The sequence below is a fragment of the Scyliorhinus canicula genome, chromosome 9, assembly GCF_902713615.1.
Source record: "Scyliorhinus canicula chromosome 9, sScyCan1.1, whole genome shotgun sequence".
Classification (NCBI taxonomy): Eukaryota; Metazoa; Chordata; class Chondrichthyes; order Carcharhiniformes; family Scyliorhinidae; genus Scyliorhinus; species Scyliorhinus canicula.
In genome coordinates, this window is record NC_052154.1 from 78,914,928 (window position 1) to 78,934,878 (window position 19,951).

The 19,951-nt window shown below is 46.8% G+C and overlaps 1 protein-coding gene across 2 annotated transcripts in view; it reads right to left on the bottom strand.

Annotated features, from left to right (window-relative positions):
* Nucleotides 1-19,951, bottom strand: part of katnb1 (katanin p80 (WD repeat containing) subunit B 1) — a 74,862-nt gene that overhangs the window by 41,712 nt on the left and 13,199 nt on the right. For both annotated transcript variants that reach the window (XM_038807014.1, XM_038807013.1), the window contains exons 2-7: nucleotides 18,584-18,714; nucleotides 17,052-17,169; nucleotides 16,585-16,685; nucleotides 16,088-16,129; nucleotides 7,797-7,880; nucleotides 5,472-5,587 (exon numbers count right to left, since the gene is read on the bottom strand). In XM_038807014.1, the coding sequence (XP_038662942.1) occupies nucleotides 5,472-5,587; nucleotides 7,797-7,880; nucleotides 16,088-16,129; nucleotides 16,585-16,685; nucleotides 17,052-17,169; nucleotides 18,584-18,714 (592 nt within the window). The remainder of the gene's footprint in view (nucleotides 1-5,471; nucleotides 5,588-7,796; nucleotides 7,881-16,087; nucleotides 16,130-16,584; nucleotides 16,686-17,051; nucleotides 17,170-18,583; nucleotides 18,715-19,951) is intronic.

The following is a 19,951-nucleotide window of genomic DNA, read 5'->3' on the forward strand; positions in this document are numbered from 1 at the left end:
GGGTGGAGTGGGAATATCTATGGGAGGTGCTCGGACGGTTTGGGTTCGGGGAGGGATTGGTGGATTGGATCAAATTATTATATCAGGCCCCGAGGGCCAGCGTCAGGACCAACAGAGAAGTGTCGGAGTACTTTAGGTTGTACCGAGGGACCAGGCAGGGCTGCCCGCTCTCCCCGCTGCTGTTTGCGCTGGCCATAGAGCCGCTGGCGATTGCGCTGAGAGCCGCAGAGGGTTGGAAGGGGATGGTGAGGGGCGGGGTTGAACATAGGGTTTCTCTTTATGCAGACGACCTGCTCCTGTACGTGTCGGACCCAGTGGCCGGGATGGGAACTATACTGGGAATGCTGAGGGAGTTCGGCCAGTTCTCAGGATACAAATTAAATACGGTCAAGAGCGAAATGTTTGTGGTACAGGCAAGGGGCCAGGAGAACAGATTGAGAGGGCTACCGTTTAGGTTAGTTGAGGAAAATTTCCGGTATTTGGGAATCCAGGTGGCACGAGACTGGGGCAGGCTGCATAAGTTAAATTTGGCCAGGGTGGTGGAGCAAATGAAGGGAGAGTTTCGGAGATGGGATGCACTCCCGCTGTCGCTGGCAGGGAGGGTGCAGACTGTAAAGATGACAATCCTCCCTCGATTTTTGTTTATTTTTCAGTGCCTCCCGATCTTTATCCCACAGTCCTTCTTCAAAAGAGTTAACGGGCTGATCATGAGCTTTGTCTGGGCGGGAAAGTCTCCGCGGGTGAAGAAGGCAATGTTGGAGAGGAACCGCAGCGAGGGGGGGGCTGGCGTTGCCGAGTCTGGTCAATTATTACTGGGCGGCCAACATCGCTATGATAAGGAAGTGGATGGTGGGTACGGGGTCTATTTGGGAGCGGGTGGAGGCGGCTTCGTGCAGGGGCTCCAGTTTGGAAGCCCTGGTCACGGCTCCTCTACCGCTGCCGCCGGCCAAGTGCACCACCAGCCCGGTAGTGGTGGCGACCCTGCGGATATGGGGCCAGTGGAGGAGGCATGTGGGGGAGATGGGGGCGTCTGTCTGGGCGCCAATCTGCGACAACCATCGGTTTGCCCCCGGCAGTATGGATGGGGGGTTCGGAGTATGGCGGCGAGCAGGGGCGGGAAGGGTGGGTGATATGTTCCTGGAAGGGAGCTTCGCGAGTTTGAGGAGCTTGGAGGAGAAATTTGGGTTGGTAAGGGGAAATGATTTTAGATACCTACAGCTGCGGGACCTTGTTTGTAGACAGGTCCCATCTTTCCCGCGCCTCCCGCCAATGGGGATCCTAGACAGAATAGTCTCTGGGAGGGACGAAGGGGAGGGTAGAGTCTCGGGTATTTATAAGGTGCTCATGAGGGAGGAAGGGTCCCAGACAGAGGAACTGAAACTTAAATGGGAGGAGGAGCTAGGCGGGGAAATGGAGGATGGGCTATGGGCAGAGGCCCTGAGTAGGGTAAACTCGACCGCGACATGTGCTAGGCTCGGGCTGATCCAATTTAAGGTCGTTCACCGGGCCCATATGACGGTGGCTCGGATGAGCAAATTTTTCGGGATAGAGGACAAATGCGCTAGGTGCGCGGGAGGACCAGCGAACCATGTGCACATGTTTTGGGCATGCCCTGAGCTGAGGGGGTACTGGGAGGGATTTGCGGGGGTCATGTCCCAGGTGCTAAAAACAAGGGTGGTGATGAGTCCAGGGGTGGCAATTTTTGGGGTTTCGGAAGACCCGGGCGTCCAGGGGGAGAAAGCGGCCGATGTGCTGGCCTTTGCTTCCCTGATAGCCCGGCGACGAATATTATTGGCGTGGAGGGACTCAAAGCCCCCGAAGACTGAGTGGTGGCTTGCGGACATGTCAAGTTTCCTGGGGATGGAAAAAATTAAGTTCGCCTTGAGGGGATCTGTGCAGGGGTTCACCCGGAGGTGGCAACCATTTATTGACTTCTTTGCGGGAGAGTGAGCGTCAGCAGGGGGGTGGGGGGAGGGGGGGGGGTAGAGTAGAGTAGGAGGGAAAATATGGCGGGTAGTACGGGTGGGAGGGGAGCGAGCTTGTGCAATACGGTACGATGGAAGTATTGAAAGTACGTGGATGTTTGCACATTTTTGCCTTTTTTGCTTCCTTTCTGATGATGTCTGTAACTGTTTCTAAAGCCAAAAACTACCTCAATAAAATTGTTTATTAAAAAAAAACTACCTGGAAACTAATGATACGGGGGAGGTAGCGGCATCCACGGTGTGGGAGGCCCTGAAGGCAGTTATCAGAGGGGAGTTGATCTCTATCAGATCCCATAGGGAGAAGAAAGAAAGAGTGGAGAGAGAAAGGCTAATTGAGGAGATACTCAGACTCAGAGCAGATAGGAGACACCCGTGACGTGGCTACTGAAAGAGCGCCGGAGGCTGCAGGCGGAATTTGACCTGCTGACCACGGGGAAGGCGGTAACATAGCAGAGGAAGGCCAAAGGGGCTGTTTAAGAGTACGGGGAGAAAGTGAGTAGAATGCTGGCGCACCAACTTGGCAAGAGGGAGGCGGCCAAGGAAATTAGGGAAATACAGGATAAGGAGGGCAACAAGGTCATAGACCCAGAGGGAGTGAACAATGTTTTTAGGATGTTCTACAGTAAATTGTACGAGACAGAGCCCCTGCCAGGAGGGGAGAGGATGAAGCAATTCATGGACCAACTGAGGTTTCCAAAGGTGGAAGAGGATCTGGTGGAGGGACTGGGGCCCCGATAGAGCTGGAGGAGATGGTAAAGGGGCTAGGGAACATGCAGTCAGACAAGGCCCCAGGGCCAGATGGCTACCCTGTAGGATTCTACAAGGAACTTTCGGAACTGCTGTGCCCACTCCTAAAAGGATCTTTGATGAGGCCAAAGAGAGAGAGACCCTCCCCCCAACAATGTCACAGGCTTCGATTTCACTCATCCTCAAACGAGAGAAACACCCGCGACAGTGTGGATCTTATAGACTGAAATCGCTCCTGAACATAGACGCCAAACTGCTAGCCAAGATGTTGGTTGCTAGAATTAAGGAATGTGTCCCTGGGGTGATAGGGGAGGATCAGACAGGCTTCGTCAAGGGCAGGCAATTGACTCTAATGTACGAAGGCTCCTAAACATCATCATGATGCCCTCAGAAGGAGGGGAGGCAGAGGTAGTGACGGCGATGCACGCAGAGAAAGTCTTTGACCGGGTGGAATGGGAGTACTTGTGCGAGGCGGTAAGAAGGTTCGGGTTCGGTGAAGGGGTCATAGGTTGGGTCCAGCTACTCTACCAGGCCTCCGTGGCAAGTGTGTGCACGAACAGGGCGAGGTCGAAATACTTTAGGCTCCACTGGGGAACGAGGTTGGGGTTCCCCCTTACTATTCGCCCTAGCGATACAGCTGCTGGCTATAGCGCTGCAGACGTCAGGGAACTGGCGGGGGCTGGTTCGGGGAGGAGCATCAGGTCTCGCTTTATGCGGATGATCTGCTCCTGTACGTCCCGGACCCACTAGAGGGATGGAGGTGGTCATGCAGATTCTGAGGGACTTTGGCAATTTCCCGAGGTACAAGCTAAACGAGAAGTAAAGCGAGATGTTTGTGATCCAAGCTAAAGGTCAGGAAGAGAAACTGGGAGAGCTTCCGCTGAAGATGGTAGAGAAGAGCTTTCGGTACCTAGGGATACAGGTGGCTCGGAAGTGGGATGCCCTCCACAAGCTTAATCTATCTCAGCTGGTAGAGCAGATGGAGGGGGACTTCAAAAAGGTGGGACATGCTCCCGGTATCTTTAGCGGGGAGGGTGCAGACCGTTAAGATGACGGTTATAGAACATAGAACAGTACAGCACAGAACAGGCCCTTCGGCCCTCGATGTTGTGCCGAACAATGATCACCCTACTTTAAACCCACGTAACCCGCATACCCATAACCCAACAATCCCCCCATTAACCTTACACTACGGGCAATTTAGCATGGCCAATCCACCTAACCCGCACATCTTTGGACTGTGGGAGGAAACCGGAGCACCCGGAGGAAACCCACGCACACACGGGGAGGACGTGCAGACTCCACACAGACAATGACCCAGCCGGGAATCGAACCTGGGACCCTGAAGCTGTGAAGCATTGATGCTAACCACCATGCTACCGTGAGGCCCCAAAATTCCTGGTTCTCTGGTTCTCCCCAGATTCCTGTTCGTCTTCCAGTGCCTTCCCATCTTTTTCCCTAAGTCCTTCTTTAAGCAGGTGAACAAGATCATCTCGGGATTCGCATGGGCAAATAATACCCTGCGAATAAAGAGACTGTATCTAGAGCGCAGTTGGGGAATGGGTGGGCTGGCGCTGCCGAACTTTTGCAGCTACTATCGGACGGCTAACATAGCCATGATTAGGAAATGGGTATTGGGGGAGGGGCCGATGTGGGAGCGGTTAGAGGCGGCCTCATGTAAAGGTACCAGCCTAGGGGCACTTGTAACGGCACCTCTGCCCGCCGGCCCGCTACTCCTCCAGTCCGGTGGTGGTGGCAGCATTAAAGATCTGGGGTCAGTGGAGAAGGCACAGGGGTGTGGAGGGAGCCTCAGTTTGGTCCATCGGGCACACATGAAGACAGCCAGGACGAGCAAGCTCTTTGGGACTGAGGATAAATGTGCGAGGTGTGCGGGAAGCCCTGCAGACCATGTCCATACGTTCTGGGCATACCCGGCTCTTAAGGGATTCTGGCAGGGTTTTGCTAAGGCAATGTACAAGATCTTGGACACGCGGGTGGTGCCGAGTCCAGAGATAGCGATCTTTGGTGTGTCAGACGATCCGGGAGTTCAGGAAGCGAAAGAGGCCGACGTTCTGGCCTTTGCCTCCCTGGTAGCCCGGAGACGGATCCTTTTAATGTGCAGGGACCAAATTAGCTACCTGCATTTATATAGCAGCTTTAGCATAGGCATCAAAATCCTGCCGATCTTCACAATGGGTCTTTTTGTCCACCTGACAAGGCAAGTGGGCCCCAGTTTAACGTCTTATCTTCAACATGGCACCTGTGACATTACATCAGCACTGGACTGGTTTTGGGAACTGAAACAACTGAATCCTAACAACTGAACCATGGCTGACAGCATACATTGAGGGCATCCAAGAAAAAAATATATATAACCAAAGTCAATCAGTGAATGGCAGAGAAATAGAAGTGGGGAAAGTTCCCTAGAGGCTTGAATTCAGTCACTTGCTAATTACAACTTTGTACCTTTTATATCATCTATCTCTAAAGCATATCAAGTCCACACGAGATACATTTTAAACTCACCACATAAAGCTATATTGGAGCGAAAGTTTATTTTGATTTTAGGCTACTATTTGTGCTATTTATGTACACAAAAGGCTAGTATCAAAATAAATTGAACACCATCACCGTAAAGAATGATTAACAACTCAAAACTGAAAGGACAAAAACTAGATTCAATTTCCGTTGATCCAAATTGTAGACAATAGTTGATCTAAAAGCAGCAACCATTCTGACCTGTCTGAGCTGCCTGAAGCCAGCAGATACTCGTTGGGGTGGAACTCCACAGTGTTGACAGGTCCAGTGTGATCCGTGAATTCTGTTAGAATTTTTGCCGCCGACAAATCCCACAGCTGAGCATAAAAAAGGAGAAAATCAATAAAGGTAGCAACTCATTCCAACTTCATGGATAGGTACAGGACAGCTATCTTTCATTATTATTATTTCTCAATGGTAGAAAGCCAACATCTTTGGCAAATAAAACCTATAGACCCATCGGTAGCTTTAATATTAATAAATTAACTTAATCAGACCTCTTGATTTTTGTATATTTATTTTCTAAATGTACAAAGCATGACTCATTATTTGGCAACTTTGTGTACCCATTAGACCAGTGTTTTTCGAACTTTTTTTCCTGAGACCCATTTTTACCAAGCAGCCAACCTTTGGGATCAAACCCGGCCGATCTGCGCCACCCACCCTTCGCAACCCACGCCAGCCGACCTGCACGAGCCACCATTTTCTCTTACCTTGTTTGTTGCTGACAAAAATGGAGAAAATGGTTTTGGGCCCCTTTGGTCCCTCAAACTTGAAGAAAAAGAGGCTGCGACCATATTAAAAAAAAATGCGGCCACACTGTGCATGCGCCCCGATGGTCGGGCACGCATGCGAGGTGCGGCTGATTTTTTTTATCTGTTCCTGGCCATTTTGAAGGCCACTCGCAGCCGGCATTATTAAAAGCCGGTTCTTACGCGGATTTGCGCGTGCGGGAGCATTGCGACAGACGGCTCCACGACCTTCCAGACATCTGCCCGCGACCCACCCATGGGTCACACCCCCGAGTTCGACAATGCCTGCATTAGACAAGGGATTTCAGCACTGACAAATTGGTGAATTTTCCAACTTTGGTGTGGAGACTCAGCAACAAGCACTTCCAAGACACATACATTGGTTTAATGTAGATAATAGTCTCCCTCTCTGCTGCCAGAGAATGTACCATAAAATGGAATGGGAAAGTTCAAGGGAGTGTTTTTTCTTCTTAAATATCCTCACTATTGCATACTGGAAAATATTTTAAATGGTTTGGCAGTCTTGAAAGTAACGTAACTTCTACCTCACAGATTCAGAATAATTAATCAGCTAGTAAGTTGTAGAAACATATAAAATAGCAGGGAGGCCATTCGGCCCTTGGCGCCTACTCCACCATTCATTATTATAATCATTATGGTTCACTATAATAGTGAGTAACCGTATTTGAAATCATTAGGATATTTTGAATGGATTTAAATTTTTTTGTGGCATATATTTGTTAGTCCAGAGTTCCACAATCCTGGAGACGGATGCTTTGGTTGAAACAAGTATTGAATTTAACAAAACACAATCTCCAAATATTGACATCAGTAATAAGGCTGTGATAATTGTTCACCCTAGTTATCACTCTGAGGATGGTGGTGATCCTCCTCCTTGAACCACTGCAGTCCGTATAGTTGAGGTGCTCTCTCAATACTGCTAAACTAGGGAGTTCCAAGATTTTGGCATAGCTGACATTGCAATCAACTGAGCCGATCTAGCATGAAGGTTTCAGCTTTAGTCAGGGATGGGACTAATCCAGCAGGTCTTTGTTGAGGTGAAAAAACATTTATTGAAACTACGCGATGTTTCATCCATATCGTATATTAGAAAACCGAGCCGTCTCTGACATCAGTATAATCTAATTACGCGGTAAAACTAAACACTCGTGCCCGTATCAAATTATTTCAACCTACTACAGTGGCATGGGAGATCTACTTTTTAATACTGAATAGAAAGTGAGCTCTATGAATAAAAGTACTATCCCTTAGGTGATCTTCATCCTTTATATCCATGAAGATTACCACACCAGTGAAATAATCTCCCTGCAAACCAACCAACAATACAGCCTCTCGGCTGTAACTGCTAATGGATTTCAAATGATAGGCAAATTGTGGATTCACTATTCATGTTACACTCATATCAATTGGAATCAAAAAACTTACAATGACTATCTTTAACTTTTCCTTTCAATTGAAGGAGTGTGAAATGAAAAAAAAGTGCATTGCCAAGATTTTCCACAATCTTGCAATATGATTTATCATTCAACAAATCCCCTTTTGTGTTTATAATTTGCTGAAAAAAACAACTGACACGAAGAAACGATTCTGATTTCAAGAAAATCAGTTTTACTGGACAAGACAACCATTTAACAGCAAAGTTCCCAGTCAATACATAAATTCAGATAAATGCAATAAGCCAATTCCTTAGTGACATTAGTCACATCAAGTGATATGGCCCTACACTTCTGTGTAAAGCTCTCTGCATAAGTACCTTCACTGTGCTATCATCCCCAGCAGCAGCAATCCACCGTCCATCAGGGCTAAATCTTAAACAACGCACTGCATTTGTGTGACCCTGCAAAGCAAGTGAGGAAAGTGTTCAATAGAGTATAAACAATGCCATCCTGCAGACTGACCTGACTGAAGTACTGTTTAATAAACTTAGACCACTTCAATGTTATGGCATTTGTATCATCATCCAAACTACATCATGTGCTTAGTTACATGGGTGCATATAATGTGTTTACAGAATATATCAGAGATTAAAAGATGTCAGGAAGGGAAAGCAACTTGGGAGTGATCATTGAACTTAAAAGTTCATGGGAAGTTCACTGCAGCCGAACAAACACGTTTGGAATGTTCAACACGAAAACCAATGCATGATCATCAGGTTATGCAAGGTCTTGGTCATTGGATCATAATAGGAGCAGTAGTAGGTCAACTGGCCCATTAAGCCAGCTCCACCATTCAATAAAATTGTGCCTGATCTGAATGTGGCTTAACTCATCAAGGTCATCTCAACTCAATAATCTTTTTCAAATATTCTTTCACAGGACAGGGCATCGCCGGCTGTCCCAAACTGTCCTTGGGAAAGTAATGGTGAGCTACTTTTTTGAACCATTGCAGTCCAAATGGTGTAGGTACACCCACTGTGCTGTTAGGGAGAACACTGCAGGAATTTGACCCAGTGATAGTGAAGAAACATAGAAATTAAGAGAAGTAGGCAATTCAGGCCTTTGACCCTGCTCCGTCATTAAATCAGATCATGGCTGATTTCTTCCTGGTCTCAAATACACCACCTTACCTGTCCCCCATTTCCCTTTAACCCATTTTTTATTAAATTAGAAACATATCACCCCCTTGAAACCATTTAATGACTCAGATTCCACTGCACTATGGGGCAGCAAGTTCCACAAATTCACCACCCTTTTGCGAGAAGTAGTTCCTCCTCTTCTCAATTCTAAATCTATCGGCTCTCAACCTATATGTGACCTCTCATTCTAGATTGCCCTACAAGGGGGAACATTTGGTCTATGTTTACTTTATCTATCAATCCCTTTTAATACATTATACACCTCGATCACATCCCCTCTCAGCCTTCTAAACTCCAGCAAGCATAAGACCAAACAGTTTAATCTCTCCTCAGACATCGACGCTTTCATCCCCAGAATCAATCTAGTGAATCTTCTCTGAACTGCCTCCAATTCCACCACATCCTTCCACAAAAAGGCAAACAGGGATATGGCTCCAAGTGAGGATTGCGTGTGACTGGAGACATCCAAGTAGTGGTCTTCCAATACATCAACTATCCTTGTCCTTCTAGGTGGTAGAGGTCGCAGGTTTGAAAGCTGCTGTCGAAGGAGCCTTAGTGAGTTGCTGGAGTGCATAATGTAAATGGTACATACTGCTGCCGCTATGCATTGGTGGTCGATGTACAATCATTAGTGAACATCCCCACTTCTGATCTTATTATGGAGGGACGGCCATTGATGAAGCAGCTGAAGATGGGCCTAGCATACCACCGAGAGGAACTTCTGCAGCGATGCGGTGATTGAAATAATTGACCTCCAATAGCCACAACCATCTTCCTTTGTGCAAGGTATGACTTCAACCAGTAGAGTTCTTTCCTCCTCCTCCTCCTCCTTCCCCCCACCCCAATGACTTCAGATTTGCTCTGGTTCCTTGTTCCCACATTCAGTCAAATGCTGCTATGATGTTAAGGATAGTCACTCTCATCTTACCTCCGGAGTTCAGCTTTTTCTTCCTTGCCTGGACTAAGGCTGTAATTAGGTCAACAGCTGAGTGACCCTGGCGGAACCCAAACACAACAGTGAGGAGTTTATTGCTGAGTAAGTGCTGCTATATAGCACCGCCGATATAATGATTTGCTGATGATCAAGAGTCGAGTGATGGGGCAGTAATTAGCCAGTTAGCCAGGCGGATTTGGCCTGCCTTTTGTGGACGTCATACCTGGGCAGTTTTCCACATTGCCGGGTAGATGTCAGTGTTGCTGCTGTGCTGGAACAGCTTGGCTAAAGGCGCAATTAGTCCTGGAGTACAAATGTTCATTAGTATTTTTGGAATGTTGTCAGGGCCCATAGCTTTTGCTGCATCCAGTGTCTTCAGCCATTTATTGATATCACGCTGAGTGAATCTAATTGGCTGAAGACCAGCTGTGAACTGTCGGAGGAAGTCCAGACGGGTCATCCAACTGACACTTCTGGTTGAAGGTTGTTACAAATATGTTACAGCCTTGTCTTTTGCTCTGATGTGATGGGCTTCCCCATCACTGAGGCTGGGATTGTGTCTATAGAGAAGATTCAGCAACTGGCAAAAAGGAAAATACTCAGCCTAAATGCAGGAATCTACATGCATAGACTTTGAGCCTGGAGGGGCAACGTTATTCAGATAACACAAAAGTGGATAGGTTTTTTGAGGTGATAGAATCAGGAAGAACTAGTGGCCTGACATTTTAATTCAAAGGGTTGGAGTTCAGAGTTTTTTTTATGGAAAACCTTGGATTATAATAGAAAGGCAAGCTTCTGGTTAAAAACTTTTATGATGATAGATGCATTTTTGGTAGAGGGTCCCCGAACTGGGTCACTAATTTTGCCTCCCACAGATGGGGGAGGGGACAGGGGTGGAGATATGGGATGCCCAGCAAAACTAAATTGGAGTGACGGCAGATGATCCTTTTCGCATCCCAAGTACATAACTAACCATAAAGACTCGAATACTGTTTCAGACAAGAAGCAATAATAAATCTATTAACATGACAAACCCAACTTGCCTTGCATAGCAGCAGAAAATGACCGCCCATATGGTTCTTTTCATTCAAGCCTACATTGTCACTGATTTAATTAAAGCAGTTAATTTTAATATTTCCCTTCAGGCATCACATTCCAGATCACAACAACATGCTGCATTAAAAGTTTCCTCATCACCCAACCCCGCTGGTTCTTTTATCAATTGGCTTTAGTCGGTGTCCTCCTCCGGTTCCCAACACTCTTGCCACTGGAAACAGTTTCTCCTTATTAACCCCTATTGCAAACCCTTCCTGATTTTAAATGCCTCTATTCTTTTTCTTGTAAATCTTTTTTATTCCAAACATACTCCAAAGTACAAGATCATAAATAGATCAGAGAACATTCTCCACATCTCACAGTTTATAGTCTGGACAAGTTTTTCCCCTTTTTCAACCCTGCCTTCCCCGATGAACAATTCCTCAAATATGGTCATGAACAGTCCCCACCGTGTCTGAAAGCCCTCCGCCGATCCCCACAAGTCAAACTTTAAAAAACAAATTTACAGTACTCAATTATTTTTTTTCCTAATTAGGGGGCAATTTAGCAAGGCCAATCCACCCAACCTGCACAGCTTTGGGTTGTGGGAGTGAAACCAAGCAAACAAGGGGATAATGAGCAAACTCCACACAGACAGTGAACCAGGACCGAGATTCAAACCCGGGTCCTCAGCACCGTAGTCCCAGCCCTCAATTCATCTTAATCTTCTCCAGCTGGAGGGAGTCCAGGTTCCCTGGACAGGCCGCCAGACTCGGCGGCGTTGTTGACTGCCATTCCAGCAAAATCCTTAGCCAGGCAGCTAGAGAAGCGAAGGCCACCACATCAGACCTCCTCCCCTCCAGCATTTCCGATACCCAAAAAAAATCACCACCATAGGGTCCGGCCTGGCCTCTAACCCCACAATCTTCGATAGCATGTCGAACATCCTTTCCCAGTATCTCTCCAAATGCTTACAACCCCAGAACACATGCACATGGTTCGCTGGTCCTTGCCCACACTTCTCACACTCATCTGCCACCCCCTGGAAGAACCCACTCATCCTCACCCGAGTCATGTGCACCTTGTGTATCAACTTAAACTGTATCAAACTCATTCTCGCACACAAGGTCGTCAAATTCATCCTGTGCATTGCCTCATCCTATCTCCTCCCTTCCCACCCCAACTCCTCTTTTCTCTCCTTGACCCTCACCACTTGCGGTTCCCCCCCCCCCCCCCATCCGTCCGTCCCCAGCCTCTCCCCGTCCCACCTCCCCGCTGTCACCATAGCCCTCAGGCTGGACCCCCTGCAGGACTCCTCCTCCATCCTAACCTCTCTACTTCCTACCACTGCCTCACTTTCTCTGCCCAGTAATACTGCAGCAGATTCGGTAATGCCAAACCCCTTTCTGCATCTGCAGCAGGGCCCTCTTCACCTTAGGTACCTCCCCCTCCATATGAACTCTGAAATCGCTGTGTCCAGTTTCAGGAAATAGACCTTCGGAATGAAGATTGGGAAAGTCTGGAATACAAATAGGAACCTTGACTGGGCATTCATTTTTACCACCTGGACCCTCCCTGCCAGTGTCAGGTGTAATGTATCCCATCTCCTAAAGTCCTCCTTTACCTCCTTCACTAACTTTGTTAGGTTCCATTTGTGCATTGTCGCCTACTCCCCCATCACCTGTATCCCCAAAGTACCTAAATCTATCCCTGGCTACACCCCCAAATTGGCTCGTCGACCCGCCTCATTCACCAGAAACACCTTGCATTTCCCACATGCACTTATAGCCCAAGAAGACCTTGAACCTCTTGAATAAGCCCATAATTCTCCCCATACTCTCCAGTGGGTCTGACACGAATAGCAACAGGTTCCCTACTCCCCCTCATAATCCCCTGCCACTCTGGTGACCTGCTAAAGGCCATCGCCAAGGGCTCTATCGCCAACGCAAACAGCAGCATACACCCCTGCCTCATTCCCCTGTGCAACCTGAAGCTCCGCAAACTCATCTCATTTGTCCATACACTCGCCACCGGGGCCACATACAGGAGATGCACCCATGCCACAAACTCGGCCCAAACCCAAACCTTCCTAGAACCTCAAACCACTTCACCCGGTCAAAAGCCTTCTCCACGTCCTTAGATACCACCACTTCCGGTACATGTCCCTTCGACGGGGCCATGATCATATTTAGTAACTGCAAAATATTACTGGAAAGTTGCCTACCCTTCACGAAACCTGTTCGGTCCTCTGCAACCACCCCTGAAACACAGACATCCATCCTCCCCACCACTATCTCAGCCAGCACTTTCACAACTGTGTTCAGTGATATGAGCCTATATGACCCACACTCTAGCGGGTCCTTGCCCTTCTTCGGAATTAGCGTGATCGTCCCGTGTCAGTGTCTCCAGCAGCTCCCCCTTCTCCAAAGCCTCGCTAAACATCCCCAATAAATGTGGTGCCAACTCCGTTGCAAACTCCTTAGAAAATTCCGCCGGGCAACCATCCGGCCCCGGGGCCTTCCTCAACTTCATCACTTTATGCTTTCCATCACCTCCCTCAACCGTAAGGCCCTCAACCCTCCAGCGCCCATGTCCTTTCCTCATCCAGCCTTGGGAATTGTAGCTCGTCCCAAAAACACTAATGTCCCCCCGCACCTCCCCCTCTACGCCCGTCAATCCCATCCAATAATCACCCATACTCCTCTCTCCTCCTCCTATCTCTATGCGCCTTGAACGAGATAATGTCTCCCCGAACCACCGCCTACAATGCCTCCCAGAATGTGGCCGATACCTCCCCGTTCTGCTTCAGCTCCATATAGTCCTTAAATCACCAACTGCACCATATCACAGAACCCCCTGTCCGCTGAAAGCCCCGAGTCTAACCTCCATCCCAGCCTCTATTCCTGCCTCGAGCCAAGTCGAACCTCCAACCAATGCGGTGCGTGGTCAGAAATCATGACTCCGGCACACACCACTCCCAGCAACACCTCACGGCTCACCACAAAAAAAGTCAAGTCTTTGGACGTGTGCAAGAAGGAGTACTCACTCTCCCCCGGGTTCCTAAATCTCCATGGGTCCACCACACCCATCCATTCCATAAACACTCCCAGCTCCTTTGCCAATCTCAACCAACCCATTGACTTGGGGCTCGACCTGTCCACCCTCGGTTCCAGCATGCAATTAAAATCCCCTCCCATGATCAACTGATGCATGAACAGGTCTGGAATAATTGCTCCAAGCAACCCCCTCACAAACCCCATGCCTTCCCAATTCGGTGCATGGACATTCACTAGCACCACCAGTGTCCCCTCCAACACCCCGCTCACTATCACGTATCTCCCCTCTGGATCCCGCACTTCCTTGGCACCTACAAATCCTGTCATTTTGCTTCTCAGGATGGCCATCCCCAGTGACTTTGAATCAAACCCCGAGTGAAATACCTGGCCCACCCATCCCTTTCTCAACCCAACCTGATCCTTCACCTGGAGTTGCATCTCTTGCAGAAACACTACCCTCGCCTTCAAGCTCTTCAAGTTTACAAAAACCCAAGACCTCTTCACCGACCCGTTCAGCACTCATACATTCCACATTACGAACCTTACTGGAGGCTTGTGCCTCCATTCCCCTCTACTGTCCACCATCCTCTCCTGCCGATTCTGTCCCCTTTAACGTCACCCTAAACCGGGCCCATCCAAGATGGCCCTTCTCCATCCATGACCCCGCTCCTTCTCCAACACCACTGCTACATTGCATCTCTGCCCCGCCCCCAGCTAATCCCCTCCGCCACTGCAAACGGCTCCTTGTGGACCCCCCCCAACCTCACCCAATGACTCATCCGAAGCCACAGGTCACCTCCTCCTCCAAAAAGCAAAGAAAAGTTCGTCCCAACTCCTCCATCTCCCATCAATGTTCAGTTCTCCCCCAGTTTATGGTCTCTAATAAAGCCATGGCCTCCTCTAGGGTTTCAAAATAGTGCTCCCGGCCTTCAAAAGTGACCAACAATTTTGCCGGGTACAGCACCGCAAACTTGATCTGCCTTCAATAGAGAGCCGCTTTGGCTCTGTTGAACCCAGCACGCCTTTTCGCCAGCCCTGCTCCAATATCCTGATAGATTTGGACACAGTTTCCCTCCCATTCACAGTTCCGCTTCTCCCTGGCCCACCACAAGATCTTCTCCACAAATCTATGGTGCCTCACAATCAACGCCTGCAGCAGCTCACCCGTTCTTGGCTTGAGCCTTAAAGAGACCTGTGCACTGTATCCACCTCTGGGGCATTGTCCAGCATCCCCTCCGCCACCTGTCCCACCAGTATCCTCGAGACGCATCTCGTACCACTCGTGCCTTCAGGCAGGCCAACGATACGCAGGTGCCTTCTAGATCTATTCTCCTGCTCCAATAATAATAATATTCTTTATTGTCACAAGTAGGCTTACATTAACACTGTAATGAAGTTGCTGTTAAAAAAACCCCAGTCGCCACATTCCAGCACCTGTTCAGGTACACAGAGGGAGAATTCAGAATGTCCAAATTACCTAATAGCACGTCTTTCGGGACATGTGGGAAGAAACTGGAGCACGCGGCGGAAACCCACGCTGACACAGGGAGATCGTGCAGACTCCACACAGTGACCCAAGCCGGGAATCGAACCTGGGACCCTGGCGCTTTGAAGCAACAGTGCTAACCACTGTGCTATCATGCCACCCAGAACCTTTGCCCTTAATGTCTTGCAAAGGTCCCCCAGGAGTCCCACCTCCGCCGCCAATGCCACACCCGATCATTGTTGTCGGACATCACCCTCTTCATCTCCCGGATCTGCAACACCTCCAAGCACTTCTCTACCCTCTCCATTGAACCCTTCAAGAGTGCTAACGCTCCTTCGATCAATCTTCATGCATCTCCTTTCGTTGCTCGTGGAACTTCTCTCTGATGAAAGCCATCAACGGTTCCATCTGGGCTTACCCAGCATGCGAAAACCCTTCCCCCTCTGCCATCTTCCAATTGTTGCTGCGCCTCAGGTCTCTTCCAGTTCTATGGCCAGGTCTTTAATCTTCTTCTGCCATATCTGATAACCAGCAGACATGCCACTCCCGGGATGAACTTCTCCACACCTTCAGCTACACTTTCCTGTCAAAATTCCCGGTTTTGGGTAAAAAGAGCTCAAATGAACACATTCGAGCCGGAGCTGCCCTGTTTGCGACTGCTCACTCCATGGCCATCACCGTAACTCTGGATGCCTCTATTCAATCTCCCCCTTAACCTTGCTCTAAGGAGAACAACCCCAGCTTCTCCCTCTCCACATTACATCCCTCATCCCTGGGGCCGTTGCAATAAATCTCTTTGACACCCTCTCCAAGGCTTTGACACCCTAAAATGTGAAGTGCCCAGAATTGGACGCAATACTCCAGTTGAGACCTAACCAGCCTTTTATATAGGATTTAGCCAAACTTCCTTGTTTTTATACTGATTCTATTAATAAAGCCAAAGATCTCTTTTTCTTACCTTGTACGTCATTACACAACCTTTTCTTCGAATATCCCACAACTAGAAATAGAAACACATCAGAATTAACATTATACAGCCATGTTAGTACAGATATTCCTATTTTGTTTTATAAAATTGAAATATAAAAATCATCTGAATACTTTTGTGTTAGAGGTGATGGTTTAATTCCTCAGGATGTATTTGCTGCACTGACACTGGCTTTTAAAGGCAGTGGCCAAAGAAACTAGGAATTTGATGCATCAGCCATAAGTATAGAGGGGGTAGTAAAATAAAATACCAGGATGATTATCAAAAACAACAATATAAATAATTACAAAAGATAACTAGATGGATTCCTGGAGAGAGATGATGGATATATTGAAACGGCTGTTGTGCAGATATATCAGACAAAGAGGCAAATTTGCAAGGACAATGGTCTTTTTCTGGTCCTAAAATATACATCTGAAATGTTTATCTGCAGTAGGTAGATAATGTTGTGCAGGACTGGACTGTACCTTTACATTGGTGTCCATGGAGCCTGATGCCACAAACTCCCCAAAAGGATGGAAGTCTAAACTGCAGATGTTGGATTTGTGTCCTGACAGTGTCCGGAGAACTTCAATAAAACAAAATTAACATGTGTCACAACATTTAAACTTTACGTTAGTGTTTTAAGAGTTTGAAAGACAGAACTCACTTCCACAGGAAGTGGTTGGAGCGAATAATATAGGTGCATTTAAGGGGATACCAGATATACACGTACGGAGAAGAGAATAGAGGGTTATGATAGTAGATTTTGATGAGAAAAGATGGGAGGAGCATCAACATTGGGATGGGGGTTGGTTGGGTCACATTATTTGTTTCTGTACTGTATATCTTATTAATCCTTTGGTGACTAGAGAGCATGTAAACAGATTTTAAGAGATTGAAATTCACGAGGTTTAAATGGGCATACAGTTACACAAGGATAATGGGTACTTACTCTTGGCTGCTTCCAAATCCCATATTCTTAATGATCCAGATTGCGAGCCTGCGACAACCAGCTCCTCAGAATCTTTGAACTGAATACACTCGACTGGGGTGCTGTGGCCTGTAAGACTCTATACAACAAGTTTTTTTTAAATCAATGCATTATTAAATTTGTTATACTGTAACTAATGCAAGGCTAAAGGCATGTATGGAAACTACACAAACAGGAATAAAATTTGATGTTTATGGGTGAAAAGTACTGGTTTCAACATCAGAACTGCATTGGGCATTTAAACTCAAGATTAGCCAGTTCCAACTGGGCGATCAAGCTCTTCGCACCAGTTTGATAACTTGGGTTGCACCCGAAATCACTTTCCATGAAACCTTCCAACTCTTATTTTAGGAGGTAAATACCTGCTCATAGGCCTGGATACATTGATATAGGTGAGAATGGTTTGCTTTAACAGTTGTGTGACAGCCACATTCACAAAGAACTATCCCATGTAGTGAGCTGCTGAAGCACAAACACTCCTGTAATGTTCTTGTCGGATGGCCTGATTTATATTACAAGAATACTTGTAGCTAAAGCTATAAAATGATTTATTACCATTAACTGTGGGTCAAATATATACAAAACAACAGATAAATAATAGTATGATCGTGCACAAGCAACCGCTCTCCCAGCTCTCGAGTCAGTCTGAGCTCACCTGACTCTAACATTCGCTTATATACTAATGAAACTCCTAGTGGTCAGTACGTGAATTACAACACAATCATGATATCACGACAACTCCTATAAAGATTCATAACTGTATCTAATAATCTAATTTCCACTGGTAAATCTGGTAATTAAGCATACTCTCACATAAAATTAGGATGACATCTATCCCTGAATTTAATGATGCAATACTTTGCTAAACAGGTAGTTTTCTGCTGATAGCATCCAGAAACAAGGCTGCTTGGAAGCCAAGAAGCTATTAATAAAAAATAAATTTTAGCCAAAGTTGAAACAAAAGCTTTGAGGGACATCATGATCAATGAGTAAAGAAATCTGGATTGACTTGTTCAATTTGGGCCTTTGGGAACTATCAAGAAGCCAAAAGACATGAGTAACACAAGTCAGAGGTACAGTATAGCCTCTTTTCTGAACATCAATGCATGTTAACAATGATCAGCAGGGATTCTCTATCGTAGAAATATTATTAAGTCCGAGTCAGTTGTTGCCATTATTCAAGGTGCAATGTTTATTCTGATTTGAGGGCAGGTTCATGCTCAAAATTCTTCTGCTCTAGGAAACAAAACTATCCCAAACCACATTAACTGTGGGTCAAATACATACAAAACAACAGGTGGATAATAATATGATCATGCACAAGCAACCTCTCTCCCAGCTCTCCAGTCAGTCTGAGCACATCTGACTCTAACTTTCGCATATGTACTAATGATACTCCTAGTGGTCAGTCGATGAATTACAACACAACCATGATATCATTAACACAGACCCCCTTCCAGTTAGAGAAAGGTAACACCTTTACACTTACTTACCATAATACAGTTCGGTTTGCTCACTGACCACAAGTTGACTCGACAGTCCTCTCCACCAGTGGCCAATAGTCTGCCAGAGTTCTTCCCCAGCATCAGACAGGTTACATTGCCAGAATGAGCAACAAACTCCTCTGTAAGGGAGATACAAAAGAGAAACTAGGTAGCACATTCAACAACAACATTCCGAGAAAGGTTTGTGGCCAAATGAAAAAGATATAGGCTCCCCAATTTGGTCATTCACATATACAATTATCAGTTTTCCATTAAAAGAATCATAATGCTCAACCACAGATTTTTAAAAATCCATTTACTGCACGTGGGTCAGCATTAATTGGCCATCTCCAGTTGCTCGAGAAGGTGGTGGTGAGTGGGCTTCTTGAACCGCTGCAGTGCCTACCATGTTGATAGTGGGGCATGCAGTAATGTTAATGCCATTGAATTTCAAGGGGTGATGCTTAGAAAAGCAGCACATTATCTAAATAGATAAAAAATACATGTTGCCACTGTCCCAGAGGACCATAGGGTGCTCTCCCCTTTATGAACTGACTGGTGGTGATTTAATCTGTCAGGCGAGGGGTAAGGTCAAGAAGGTGGGGCCTTCATGAATAACCTCAGCCAATACAGGAGTTGAACCCGTGCTGTGGGCATCGCTCCGTATCACAAACCAGCCATCCAGTCAACTGAACTAACCGACCCACCCATCTAAATAGAGAGAGATTTGAAGAACTCTTTAAGGAATAGAGGGATATGGTACATAAAATCAGAAAAGTTATTATGTAATTACAGCAAATGATTAGGAAAGCAAATGGAATTCTGCCGTTTATTGCAAGGGGAATGGAAGAGAAAAGTCAGGATGTTTGCAACAGCTGCACTGGGCATTGGTGAGACATCTAGAGTATTGTGTATTCTTTTGGTCTTCTTTTTTTAATAAAGGACATAATTGCATTGAAAGCAGTTCAAAGAAGGTTCATTTAACTGATCCTTGGAATGAAGGGATTATTTTATTAGAGAAGGTTGAACTGGTTGGGCTGTATCTATTAGAGTTTAAAAGAATGAAAAAAGTTATCTTATTGAAACATACAAGATCCTGAAGGGACTTGACAGAATGTATACCGAGATGTTTCCTCTTGGAAGAGAGACCAGGTCGAGGTAACAGTTTAAAAATAAGGGATCATCCATTTAAAACAGAGATTAGAAGAATTTTTTTTCTCTCAAGAGGATCTGGAGTTTAAGGGAACGTCGGAGGCTGCAGGCTGAGTTTGGGGTGTTGTCCACAGGCAAGGCAGAGGAGCAGCTTAGAAAGGCGAGGGGGGTGTTTTATGAACATGGGGTGAAGGCCAGCAGAATGCTGGCACAGCAGCTTAGGAA